The 13,836-nt window shown below is 41.3% G+C and overlaps 1 protein-coding gene across 1 annotated transcript in view; it reads right to left on the reverse strand.

Annotated features, from left to right (window-relative positions):
- Positions 1-1,870: 1,870 nt before the first annotated feature.
- Negr1 (neuronal growth regulator 1) overlaps positions 1,871-13,836 on the reverse strand; it is a 727,040-nt gene continuing 715,074 nt past the window's right edge. Inside the window, exon 7 of the mRNA XM_060392439.1 lies at positions 1,871-6,435. Coding sequence (XP_060248422.1) covers positions 6,311-6,435 — 125 coding nt within the window. The 3' untranslated portion in view covers positions 1,871-6,310. The remainder of the gene's footprint in view (positions 6,436-13,836) is intronic.

Genomic DNA, 13,836 nt, shown 5'->3' on the forward strand with positions numbered 1-13,836 from the left:
CATGAGCCTAATTGTCTACCAACAAGAAGGACATATTTTCAGAAACAAATTTGATGCCCAAACTAAAAAAAGTCTGTTTTTCTCCACGTCAGCTCTGAGAGCAGGTGCTGCCTTCTCATTAATTAAGTCACAAGATGTTCCTTATGCTAAAATCTGAGCAAAGAGAACAGAAACAGAAACTGTGGTTTGTGTGGATGCAATTTCTTCTATCTATCTATCTATCTATCTATCTATCTATCTATCTATCTATGTATTTGAAATTACACAGAATGCCACATGTCCAGTTTGCAAGCTTGTTTTCCAGACCACCTTCTACAGGGACTTTGTGTGTGTGAGTTTTGTTTTGTTAAGGACAACAGCATAAAACAGTTTCAAGTCTCCACCAACTGTTTCTTAAGGATGCCGTTAAAAATGAGTTATTGACCCTGCTTTTGCCAGGTGCTTGTCAGCTGTGTGCAGGGAGATGTGGGGTTTCTAGGCAACCATCATCTACATCAATGGAGCTGCTTAGAAAGCAACATGGGACTTCTGTGGCCCTATTAGTTTTTTTTTTTAAGAACAATCAAGAAACCTTTGTTCTTTATTGTTACCCTGTTGCAGTCTTGAAGTATTATTTCTTAAGTTCCTTTTCTAAGCTAAATCCCCACACTCTCTTAGGAATTCCATGGGCTTGCAGTGCTTGTTTAAACAGAGTTCTGAGCTGCAGGAAGTATGAACGTGGCCTTGGTTAGTGTGACGTTACCATTTTGAGTGTTAAAAAGGTCAAAATTAATGAAGCTTTCGAATTCCCAGTTTCACTAAGTAACTCCCTAGTGCTTTCAGAGGTCCACTTGAAAGTAAGGGGGAAAGCCCTTGGGTGGACCACATATCCTCCTGTAGTTCTCGCCAGCTCAGACTATGCTTCAGCCCAAGCAGCCAGTCAGCTCCTGCAATGGAGGCTTGCAATGTCCTCATCGTTGTACTGGATGTGGGTGGAATCATGCTCTCTCATTGGTTGGTCCACGTGTCTTGCTGTTGGTGCCTATTCACTAAGAGCAAAGATTTTATCCTTAATTCTTTTAATAAATGCCCCCCCAAATGCACTTACTTTTGTTTTTATTTTTTATTTAACAGAGCAGGTTCGTGTAGTGATGTAGTCTTTATAGTATGTTTTTAAACCCCTTTCCGCATGCCTCAGACTACTGAGTGGTGGTTTGTGAGATAAACGAACAAGAGCCTTTAGAATATAGAGACTGTGGTAGGTCAGATATGTCAGATATGTGAATAACCTAGATTTTGGTTTGCCAGTTACTGAGAGATTGTATTATCAAAGTTCAAATATGGATAATTTATTGAATTCAACTGCTTTAACTTTTTTTTTTTTTTTTGAGCCAGGATCTTACTATGTAGACTGCTCAGGTCTTGAACTCACAGAGATCCACCTGCCTCTGCCTCCTGGGGGCACGGAGTGAAGCCGTGCGCCACAGTGTCCTGCTGGTGTAAAGTGTGTCACATCTCATCACGTCGGGAAAGCATGGGCTGCAGTGAGTATGCCTGCGTTATTCAGTGGTCACCACCTCAGGCCACCTGACCTTGACTTACTTACCAGGACTCTGAACCTTTCTCAGCATTTGAATTTGTCCAGGCTTTGTAGAAAGGACACTAAACCTCTTATAGGTGCAGAAGCAGCTGCCCTACAGATCATGGTTCACAATTCAGTGGGACTCTCTTCACTCCAGAAGAAGCAGGTCTGCTGTCGCTAGCATATTGATTTCAGTATTCGGACTGTGGAGGTGTGTGGTTTTGGACTGTCCTGTTTATCTGGCTGTAACGCTTTTCCATCCCCTTCAATAGGGAATTAATGTGATCACTCCATACATACACAAAGTCATATTTTCCAAAGCTTCAGGATTTGCATCACATTTGTATTTTGAGAACACAATATAACTATATTCTCCACATTGCACATAGGAAGAATTATTTAACCTCATGGGAGCATTGGATAATGAAAGGATGGCTTATAACCAGTAGATACATAATAAATAAATAAATCTATAAATGGGTGTGCAAATCGGAACATATATGTAGATGTATGGGACTTATCTCTCCCAGTCTGAGGATATTGCAGAGTGACACACTGGAGAGCTGTGCATTCCACATGTGGCCCTAACACTCCGTTTTATAGAGAGGCTTGTGAGTGAATGGTGCCTTACGTAAATGCAGTACATGCAGGGGCCAGAAGATGGCGTCAGAGCTGTTGAAGCTGGAGTTAAGGCAGTTATGAGACATCTATATGGGTGCAGGAAATCAAACTTAGATCCTCTGTAAGAGCAACAGCAGGAGAAGGCTGGGCAGACTCTCCAACCTCAACATTCCAACTCATTTTGTGTGATCACAGAGAGGCAGACTTAGGTAAGAGGGATTAAACCAATCACTTGTGGAATGGACTCATTTCTATATTGTATTCACTAGCAGGCTTTGCTTCGGAAGAAAGATGTGTAAAAGAAGATGCCCTGAGAAGTGTGCATGCTCTCCATTGCATTCCACCCATCTCTTCCAAGAAGCCAGGCTGACTTGCACCAGCATTTGGACTGTCAGTTTATACGATCATCAGATCTTGTCCCAGGCTCTACCACAGACGAGTACCACTTCAAGTAAAACTCTCAAGAATGATACATCTCCAGAAAGTTCTTTTTGGACGAATGTTGTGCATATTGTCAAACCTTTAGGGAATCCTAATGGATCCAGTGTGGAGCCCCTGAGAGTCACAGCACTCCAGTTCACACAGTGTGCTGCTATGGGGGAGACCCGAGGCAGGGGGACAGGCCTAACGGCCATGTCTCTGTGTCTCTTAGACTACAAGAGTTTAAAATAAGTCAAATACATATTTTAATTGATAAACTGACTTTATATTCACCTATTGGAAACAGTACAACATATTTTACATCAGATTATGAAATATGGATGTTTTACTAAAGACAGGAAGGGAGTTTCCCAGTCTTTAAAGTAAGTACATTTCAGAGGATCTTAAGGCAATACCATTTATCCATATTCATATCTATTGAAATACTGTACACCCACACACTTCAATAAATAGTTAGAAACCTGACCTCTTTTTTTTTAATCATTTCTGGATTTCAAAAAAAAACTTTTATTGAAAAGATTAAATAGGTAACTCTCAGCTGTGTTACAAAGCTAAGCACAATGGGTAAATTAACAATTATCCAGTAATTCGATCTGTTGTTGGTTGACTTCGATAGTTCATTTGCTTAGAGTGTTCAGACTTCACAGCTTGGGGTACTTCTCTATATGTGTGCAGTTTTGTCCTGAATTATTTGGGTAATTCTCAGCTCTCCAGTCTATTTTATAGACATAGCATAAATGTTATAAGAAGATAATTTTTCAGTGAAGTTATGAACCCCAAAGTGACTTTATGATGGAAATGCTTTCTCTCAAATCTCAGTGTCTGCACAACGCACTCAGTGCTGTGGCCTGGGTTGTGCTGATGATGAAATCAATTCTGCCCAGCAGGACCTCAGGGCATAAAAGGACTTAGGTTTAGAGCACTGGGACAAACATTAGGCCATTTGCAGTTAAACCAAGAACGCAGCACACAGGCTCAGAAGCTCTGCCTCGCCCCACCCCCTCCAATCCATCTCTGCTTCCTCAGTCTTTTCTGTTTATCCCCCACTCTCCTTTTTCCTCTCCTCATTCTCCTTTCTCAATCACTTTTTTCTTTCCCTCTTTCTTTGAAAATTTAGGGGCAACAAAAGGAATCCCATAAATGGGTATTGTGGGAAACATAATGCTGAAATGAATAGCTAAAAAAAATTGTTATAGATCAAAGGATAAATTAACTTTATAAAACTGCTATTCTGAATTTGCAACAATCTTGTACAGTCAGGACTGATAAAATGGAGTAATCAGACATTTCAGATGCCCGTAAATGTAAAATCACCTACTTGAACATTATATGCACATTCACACAAAAAAGCAAATACTGTAGCCTTATTTGAACAATACTGAACTCATAAATACTCATGATTTCACTCTGTCCAGGCGCCTAAGGACTATGCTGCTGTAATACAGAAAAACATAGTGGATGCCTCCTCTATTAAAATGTCACTCAAGAAAGTCTCTTCTAACATAAAGGCAAATACGTGTAGCTACTGAGCTATGACTGTCCTTTGTCACACTCTATGGAAAAACACCAGACTCCACAGATTTGGAATCATGACAACACTTAGAACTAATCATTTGGTTCATCTGTATTTTATACCTCAGTTTACCTCACATGTACCCTACACACCTTACACAGAGGAGGCATGTTTAACTCTAGGGAAACGGTCACTGTATAATACGCATTCTCCATCTGCTTCTCTCCCCAAACAACAGTTCAGGTGGCCAACACTCCATGGTAGCACCGCTATCTCTAATAAGTAGGTTATTGTGGAGTGTGCTACTTTAAAGCTGCAATACAAAGAAACACATTTTGTTGTTTGCTCACTAATTCCACAAAGAACATTTTTAGTAGCAAATCACCTAGAAATTTAATTGCCAAAATTTTCAAAATTCACTTTTAATATATCAATCAAAATGACCTAAATTTATTACAGCTAATAAATTTAATAGCATTATGCCACATTATTGCCATTTCATGGGAAGACTATATATTTATGTCCCCTCACTTATGATTCATTTTCCTAATTAAAATTGATTTATGGTATTTTTTGGGTCTAAAGTTTGTTTAGAAGAAAAACCCCACAATTTTAAAGCCATCCTTCTAGGGCAAAACATGAACTATCTAAAATAATCATGGTAAAAGTTCTTGTGTGTAGTTTTAAGAGTAGGTCTTTAGTTAGGGTGTGCAGAAGGTCACTGTAGCAACCTAGGCGTGCTGAAATTGGCAACTTCATCAGACCTGAAAAATGGCTTTCAAGGCTCTGGTCTTTCTTTGGTCAAAAGCAAGACCATGAGCCTATTCCTGTAATATAGTAGTTAGACTAACAGCATTTTCCTTCAAAAATGTAGTTTTGTTCTTTAAATAGAAAAAATGTAATATTCACAATCGTTTAGTGGTTAACATGTCCCATGACGCCCTCCTTCTGTGGGTATGTGTCCATTTGACTGCATCTCACATGTCCTGTCAGATGCAGCAAAGCATGGTGAGTCTTCAGTTTGGGAATCAGTTCAAGTGGAAATGACTACCAAGATTTTGGTGAAGGATTAGTTACTTCAGGGTTGATCTGTTGTGCATGGATGCACAATACTTGGAATTTTAAAGAACGTAACATGCATTCCTATCAACCGAATGACAGTCACTATGATGTCAAAGCAGACTGATCTGAGCACTCACGGCCTTCCATCTACTGGTGATAGGAATGTGTCCCTATAGAGAAGCCAAATTAGGACACTGACTTGAACAGTGCAGGAGACTGCTGCATTACCTGGGGTCTCTTGAGCAGGGTGTGCTGTCCTCTGACTGGTTATGCCTTCCCACAACAGCACTAACATTTAACCTCAACTTCAACCATGTTATTAGCTTGTTTTATCAAGAAAACTGAGATGCTGTGGGCAAAGTTCTCAGGCCCCATGAGTAATGACAAAACAGCTTCATGGCCCTTAGAAATGAGGTGGAGTTTAGCTTAGTGGTGTAATTTGCTTTTGCTTCCAAATTGCAAAGTTTAGGAAAACATTATGTGTTTGTCAGAGACAAGGAGATTATTTCATGAAGGCACACCCATGCTGAACTTAGAAGGAGAAGCACAGCGAGTTATATTACAAGGCTCATTTCCAAAACCTGGATGTCATGCGAGCGGGGACGTCTAGGTATGTGTTATATTTTCAAGAAATGATCTGAAGGCAATATTGTTTGAATATTTTTTTATCAAAAAAGAAAAAGAATGCTTCTTTGTAAATGTGGGTTGACTCTTTGAAACTGGGCACGGAGCCCTTGTATTGCAGCCTTAAAGAATCCTGTGTTCACTGCAATATTGGTCATGTAAACTACAGCCGGAAGCCTAGCCGACCACGACTGAATGCTTTGAAAAGTTGATTACAAACATGAAATCACAATTAATATCCTCTAAAAGTAAGTTCAGAGCTTTCACATCTTAAAAAAGGACAATGTGCAGTGCTTCACAAGGTCGTGTGTCTAATCAAAAGGAGAGGAGAATGAAAGTATTTACACAACCAGCGATTCCACACACGGCGTCACCCGGTTACAGACAGCCGATTGTATCCCACGCTGCTTCAACCTAACTGCACGAGATTGGATCCAGCCATCAGCACACTCAGAGACTCCTTCAAAGCCTTCCACGGGTCTTTAGATTCATTGTAGGACAGCATTCTTCAGGTAGAATATACTGAAGATGGAGGATAGTGTCAACACCAGGCTCCAGCAGGAGAGAAGGTCACAGGCGCCCCCAGTGATTCCATACTGGGCTGTGCTTGGAGCTAGAAAGGAACAGAAAAGAGGCAGTCAAACAGAGTTCTCATCTTCTGGTATTCTTGGCAATACCCAAATGGCAGCTGGATGAAATGGGGGTGTTGCTTGGGACAGAAAGGGTTTTGCTCACAGGGCCTATTTAGATTAACCTTTTGAGGTCAGTTTTCTCAAGGACAAAAGAGCAATGATGTAATCCACCTGGTGGAGCTGTGGTGTGAACTGGAGATGAAGCATATCATGCTGGACCCAGAAAAGGCCACTGACAATCTTACATGATCTGTAATTATTTGCATTCACCTGAAATGTTCACCTATGCATACATTTGTGAAGCTTTCATTGTTCAGCCAAATACTCTATTAAATGATGAGAGAACAGACAAAAAATAGACTTTCATTTCCAAAGACTTTGTTTTGCATGTGTGTGTGTGAAGACATTTAAAAAACTGTACTACAATACCATACCACATTAGACTTGAATATGCAAATTTTACTGGTAGAAAAATTACATGAAGCTGCCTGGACAGGAGCAAAATGACTTCAAGAAGTTTTATTAAAGGGAACTGCTCTTTAGATGCAGTGACAAACACAGTGACAGTATGAGTAAAGGCTACAGGCACAATGCTGGGGTATTGCTGGGTCATGAAATTTAAGGCTGAAGGAGTGGGACTGAAAATGCAGCTACAGGCAGGTAACAGGGTTTGTAATGAAAAGGGGTCACAACTTGACAAGAGTTTCCTACAGCCAAATGTATACATTAGGGATGGATAAGTTGCTGAGAACCATTAGAAAATGCAGCTCAACACACAGAAGCCCTCAAGAGCAACCAGACTTAAGGTTTAAGGAGCTCTGCAGCTCTTGATAGGTAGCTTTGTCGCCGAAGGCTGTGTAGATCATGCTGCTCCTGACACTGAGCATCACAGGTGCTCACACAGGCTTGTGACCCATTCTTGCTTATCGTAACATAATAGCAAGAACGATGTGTGTGACAGCTTGCTAAGGGCTTCCTGCTATGCTTAAGAGCTGCATTTTTAAGTCCTATGTTCTTGGTGAAATTTGCATCTCATCCATACATCTACAGCTCAAATCCAGAAGCGGTTTCCTTGGCTCTGAATTTGAATCACCAGAATTAAAGTTTGAGCAAAACCTTCATAAAGGACTAGGTCACCATATAACAAGAGCAGTAATTGTGTTCTTATATTTGTAAGAAATTACAGGGGATGAGGGCAACACTATCCCCACGGATATTCACAGACATCCACAGTGAATGCTGATTCTTGCAAATCCCAGTGCTGGAACTGCAAGTTTTTACTAAGCAGAGGACATGATGCAAGAGCAAGTACTGATGTGAGCACATCTGTCACAAGTGGGTGTTTTCAATGGGAAGAGGAGGAACCCAAGTCTGCCGCTAACAGAGCTTTTCAGTGTCTGATACCTATTTATAAAATATTAATATTTAATTGTTCACATCTACTTTAGAGTTGTTTTTAAGAATTTTGAGTGCAATGAAACTGACAATGAAGGGACAGTACTAAAAAAAATCACAGAACATGGCTTTGTAAGTAACAAAAGGATTTAAAAGCTAACCATTCAGAGTAAAGGTAAATTATATTGTTATTGTCACATATTAAGAAAGAATCACACAGAGCATAAATGGCCCTCAGAAGGACTGTCTGCTCTTGCACATAAAAGTGTTCTTTAACGTTTGACCACCCTTTCTGTAAAGCATTGCATACAATCCTCTACAGACCCATTACCATCCCATGTTGCAAATATTTGTTCATATATTTATTTCTAGCATCATTCATATTTCACTTATGTTTCTATTGCCTGAAACAAAATCTGGACACATAACAGATGCCCAAGAAATGGTCAAGGGAACAATTCAATTAAATGAAGAATTTGCAGTTCTGATATGTACTTTGGTCTTACAAAACTAGCTCTCTTCTGAAGCAGGACAGAAGCTTATGTCCTAGACCATAAATGGATGTGCTTCTCTTCATTAATTCAGTAAGTTTTTATTGACTAGGTACCAAACAAAATATTAACTGACAGGACTACAATGGTGAGTGCTCTAGTATGGCCCTGTGTTTACTTAACTTTACACGCTCCCATGTAAATTCCGATGCTGGCATCTATTTGAGATGCCATCTTTGTTCCTAATGCCCACTATCTTCTTCAACCCACATCACCTTTTTTCTTAAACATGACAAAATATCATCAATTGTCTATTTTTAAATGAACTAATTTACAATTAAAACAACACACTTATAAACACCATTGATGCCACATAACAAATGAACTTTTTTATTTTCCTTGTGAATGAAATCATAGCATGATTCTCTTTAGAGTAAAGCAGTGGCTGCCTGTCTCTTTGTAGGCCAGAATAGCAAAAATGGCGGGCAGTTAGTTATCCAAGGACTTCGAAGCCTCATTCCTAATTTCACATGTGGCTGTCACCATTCACACCACAGAGAACTCAGAATCTCCCTACACCCCCACCCCAACCCCTCTATTTGGTGCCAGGATTGAAGCACAAAAAAGTAATATGAAACCAAAGATATATAGACTCTATTCTGTCCTTTAAGAATAGCTTATTCTAACACTGGTATAGTGGCTCAGGGGGTAAATGCTCTTGCTGCCAAGGCTGAGGACCTGAGCTCAGACTCTGGGATCCAGGTGGTAGGAGGGAACAGACTCCTGTAAATTGTCCTTTGAACTTCATACTTGATTCCTGGAATGGGAGTTCACACTCATATTGGGCACACATACATATAAATAAAATAATAAAAAAATCAAGCTTACTGCCATTGCTCATTGACCTTAAAATATCTGCATAGAACACACTAAATATTATTAAGAATGAGCACAGAGGCATATTTGCTACATCTAAGGAAACACTCAGTCTTTATCTTATGCAGACCCATGCAGGACAATCTGTCTTCTTCCAGCAGGTCACCCAGGAGGAAACACACAGCTTGTCATAAGAGACATCACCGCAAAAGGCACTGGGTAGGTCAACCAGGGCTGGCATGGACCTGGATTCTGTTGGGTCACCTAGAGTTTCTATGGTTTGGGGAAGGATGTTGCAGCTTGCTAAGAAGAGAGATCACATGATCAGAGGCAGAGCTAGGCCATGAACAGGGCTCTGATTTACATGAGAAGCCCTGTGATAGGCTGATCTGTTAAAAATGATCATCTGGTGACTGAGGTTGCCAAGTTTACTCCAGGGAGCAAGAGCCCCAGGCTCCTTTAACTTGAAACCTTCAGGATTCTCAGTGCCACCTGGAGGAAGCCTATACTTCATTATCCCTCTCTCCCACCTCCCCCACCTCTTCTTTCCTTCTCTCCTCTCCTCTCCTCTCCTCTCTCCTCTCCTCTCCTCTCCTCTCCTCTCCTCTCCTCTCCTCTCCTCTCCTCTCCTCTCCTCTCCTCTCCTCTCCTCTCCTCTCCTCTCCTCTCCTCTCCTCTCCTCTCTTCTCTTCTCTTTTCTTCTCTTCTCACCTCCCATCCCCTCCCTTCCCTTCTTCTTTTCTCTTTTCTTGAAGGTTAAGAGGACTAACTATGTCTAAGCCAAAGCTGTAGTCTGAGGTCATGGAACTCTGTTTTCTGGCCACAACTGACTCAGACACACACTCAAGCATTTTTCCCATTGAACACATGGGCTTATCACCCCATGGCATGTGCAGCGGCTCAGAATTAAGCTACACCCTTTAGCCCTTCTCCATATTAAATACCAAATGCCACCCAAGTCCCCATCAGACTTTCTGCTCAGCTCATCTCCCTTCCACAGAAGAAGCCCCTGCACATGCTGTGGGGTGATAAGCCTATGTATTCAGAAAAGAAAAAAAAAGGCTTTAGTGTGTGTCTTTCCTGGTTGTGGAGAGAAAACATCACCTAGGTTCTAGCTCATCCCACAGCATCTGATCCCAGTGGTCATTCCCAACCATTCTGGCCACTTTGTGTTATTTTCAGCCTCAGTGGTTTCTCTTTGTATTGCTCTAGTTTTCACAAATGAGCAAATGTAACTGTAAAATATGTAGTTTTGTTTCAATATCAACTACTCTCCTAGTTTCTTAACTTCCTCAACTAGCTTTTAGTGGATGTTTGACATTCCTGTAACCTTAGGTGGGACTACTTAAGTCACATGAATTCTGCTTCTGCAAGACAAAACTGGCCTCAACTTACATATTCCTGGGGAATTTACACATTGGTGGGAACTGAATGATTTGCATCCAGTTAGGTCTCATGCTAAGGAGAATGGTGGATGGTATCCAAAGTAGAGCGTGCATTAGATACAGACAAGTCCTGTACTGTTAGCTAAGTCATCCTGACAGCATGACTCTGCCTGACTGTAAAGAGTTCCCTCAAAGGATACCTTTCTCCTGCCTTAACCATATGTGCCCCTCAGGCCACCTGGGCACAGGTTTTTCTGGAGGTTCTGATTGCACTGTGTCTCGCACAGCTGGCTAGACCAGCCTTTGTCATACTCACCCTCCCAGCTGCGGCACAGTGAGTGACCTCCAGGATGAACAGTGTACAGTGTGCAGTGCCCTGCACTGTGAGATCTTCTGGATGTTGGTCTTATAGAACTGCATCTCTGCAGAACAGTGGCTGTGTGACAGAGCTATATTTTCACTCAGCACATCATCAGAGCAGCACCCTGTGGGAGACACTCAGACTCATACTGCAGCTGACTGTGTGTCCAGGTAAGATGAGCAGAAGTAGGGAGGAATCACCCCATTCCTCTCCATTCCTCCCTTCCTGCATACAGACTTGTCCTCGTAGCTTGCTCCTGGCAACTGATAAGTGATTGTATGTCAGACTGTTGTCCTTGAATCCCATTCTGCCGAAGTTCCTGCTACATCATTCTGTCTCCGGAGCCTCAGTTACACTGAAGTTTCAAACACAAGGTCATCAGCATTATTGTCTACATTTAGAAATATGTCCATTTGTAGATAAATACTTTTATCTACACCAAGCCATAAGAAAACTCCCCAAGATTGTTACCTTTAATTCGGGATAAAAGGAATTTTAGAAGGCTCTGCTGCCTTCTATCCATTCTAGTTACAGACATAAAACCTCAGAGTTTCACATTCTCCACAACATCCTGGAGAATTTTAGGCTGGAGTTTTTATTTACTGTGGTTCCCCCAAAACCAGAAGTAATTTGGGTGGACATGCTAGCTCTGGTGTGAAGTATCTGTCAGTGGAGGCTGCCTTGCATAATCCTAAATGGCTCTGAAATTGGCATGGTCTGGTTATGCAGATTTATGCATTCCAGGTTTCCTTGCAAACATTTTCTAAATGTGCTGTACATATTTCAGTGTATGCATATGTGCTGAAATTCAGTCCTCATTGTGTGAAATGTACACATACAAAACACGATATAAATTGTTTTTAATACTTTAGTACACAGGCTTGAGTTTAGGCCTTTAAGTCATCATCTTGCTGAAAAACAAAAAGGAACAAAAGAAGCTTTTACAGAGATAAAAATAGAGCCCAGCTATATCCCTAGGTCATCCATCATCCTGCCACTGAGCGGTGTCTTCACTGCTTGCAAGGGAAGAGTTGGTAGAAATTTCAAACTGGCAAAGAAATTTTCAAATTTAGGAAAAATTTTCATGGACTGGTCCTAAGCCCCTGCACAAATGTAGCAGATGAGAATCTTGGTCTTCATGTGAATCCCCCAAAACTGGAGGGGCCTCTCTGATGCTCATGTCTCTCTTTGTGTCCCATTCTTCTAACTGGGCTGCCTTATCTGGCCTCAGTGGGAGAAGATGTGCCTAGTTCTACAGAGACTTAATGTGCCAGGACAGATTTGTGACCATGGGGGACCTCCCCCTTCTCTGAGGAGAAGGGGAAATGTGAGGGGGTGTGTGCGAGGGTGGGACTGGGAGGAGAGAAGGGGAGCTGCAATTAGGATGTAAAGTTAATATATAAGTTAAAAAGAATAAAATAACAATCTCAGATGGAAAAAATAAAAAAGATTTTTTTTCAAATTTAAAACATTTTAAAGATTCTTTATCTATATGCTTCTGGCTTTTGTGGCTGTGAAATTATTTGGATTACTATATAGTGTTTCCAAACATGGAGTATTAATGATGACATTGTCTCTTGGCATCTCCAGGTAGGACTTTCCAAACCAAACCAAGTCCTGTTGGGAAACAGATCAAGAGCTCCATAGAGTTTGGTTGTGACAGTATTTTCCTTTTTAAATGTTTGTTACTTTCTGTGTTACTTTTGGCTTTTCAAATTCCAAAAAGGACAGTGACAACCTAAGCTGTGGCTCTGACGTATATATTTAAATTGTTCCCCTCTTCATGCTCAAGTTGGACTTTCATTTTTACCTAAAGATTTTCTAATAATTGTCAGCATTTTTTGGTCATTAGCAAAGTCCTGATACGGTCTGAGTGGTTTGTAGGGAATCTGAAACCACCTGGTACATTCTCAAGCCATCTCTCCAGCCCTTCTGCTCCACCACCTTCCATTGGAGACACATGGGAAAACTCTCTGTGCTCATTATACAGTCAGCTTCTGTCTGGGCTGAGCTTCTGTATTTGGAACCGACACTCCACTCCAATGTGACTTGCTCACATTGTTCGAATGTTCCCGACCTCTAGGAAGTTTAGCTGCTACAACCCTTCAGCTTTCTAGGCACATCCAGCTATGCATTGTGTCCCATGGAGGTGTGTAGTTTCCATGTTTCACCTCTGTGCATACTCCCTGAGTCACACCCTATGCTGACTGGAATCAGTCTGCTGTCCCTCACTTTCTCCATTGCCACTGACTTGACAAGTTCTTCCCACCCTATACATGGCCTTTAGGAGAGAGCCTGTGTTTCTGGAAAGTAAGGGTCTTATTTAATTTACTTTTCAAGTGCTTGGTGGTATCAAGCATTTATAACAGGGAACTAAATTAACTAAATTAATAGATGTTTTTCCATTTTTGGAAATTTCTGCATTTCCATGAAGCTTGGCTACACAGCTCATGAAATGGAGAGGAAACAGCACCGTGCTAAGTTCAGGGCTCTGTCACTACTGAAGCATTCATCTTACTCAACAGGAGATCCTGTATTCTTGGTTGTCCATGAGGTCCTCATTCCCTAAATACACAGCAAACATTCACAGGAGAGCTACTGGAGAATTACCCTTATCTGTGCTTCTGTTTGAATATACAAGCAAGGAGTGGAGACTTTATCTTTTAACCTCTGGGAAGGCCAGGGCAAGCTTCCAGCCATGCCCGTTTTCGCAGCTGACCACAGAAGACACAGATTGCCCCTGTTGTGGCCATCAAACCAGAAAACTAAGCACAGCACTCAGCTAATGACAGATCGATATTTAAATGAGAAGGATCCACAATGCCCCCTCATGGCTCTGAGAGACATCTGCCTTTTGAAACAGGGTCTTGTGTA

This window comes from Meriones unguiculatus, chromosome 10 (assembly GCF_030254825.1).
Source record: "Meriones unguiculatus strain TT.TT164.6M chromosome 10, Bangor_MerUng_6.1, whole genome shotgun sequence".
NCBI lineage: Eukaryota > Metazoa > Chordata > Mammalia > Rodentia > Muridae > Meriones > Meriones unguiculatus.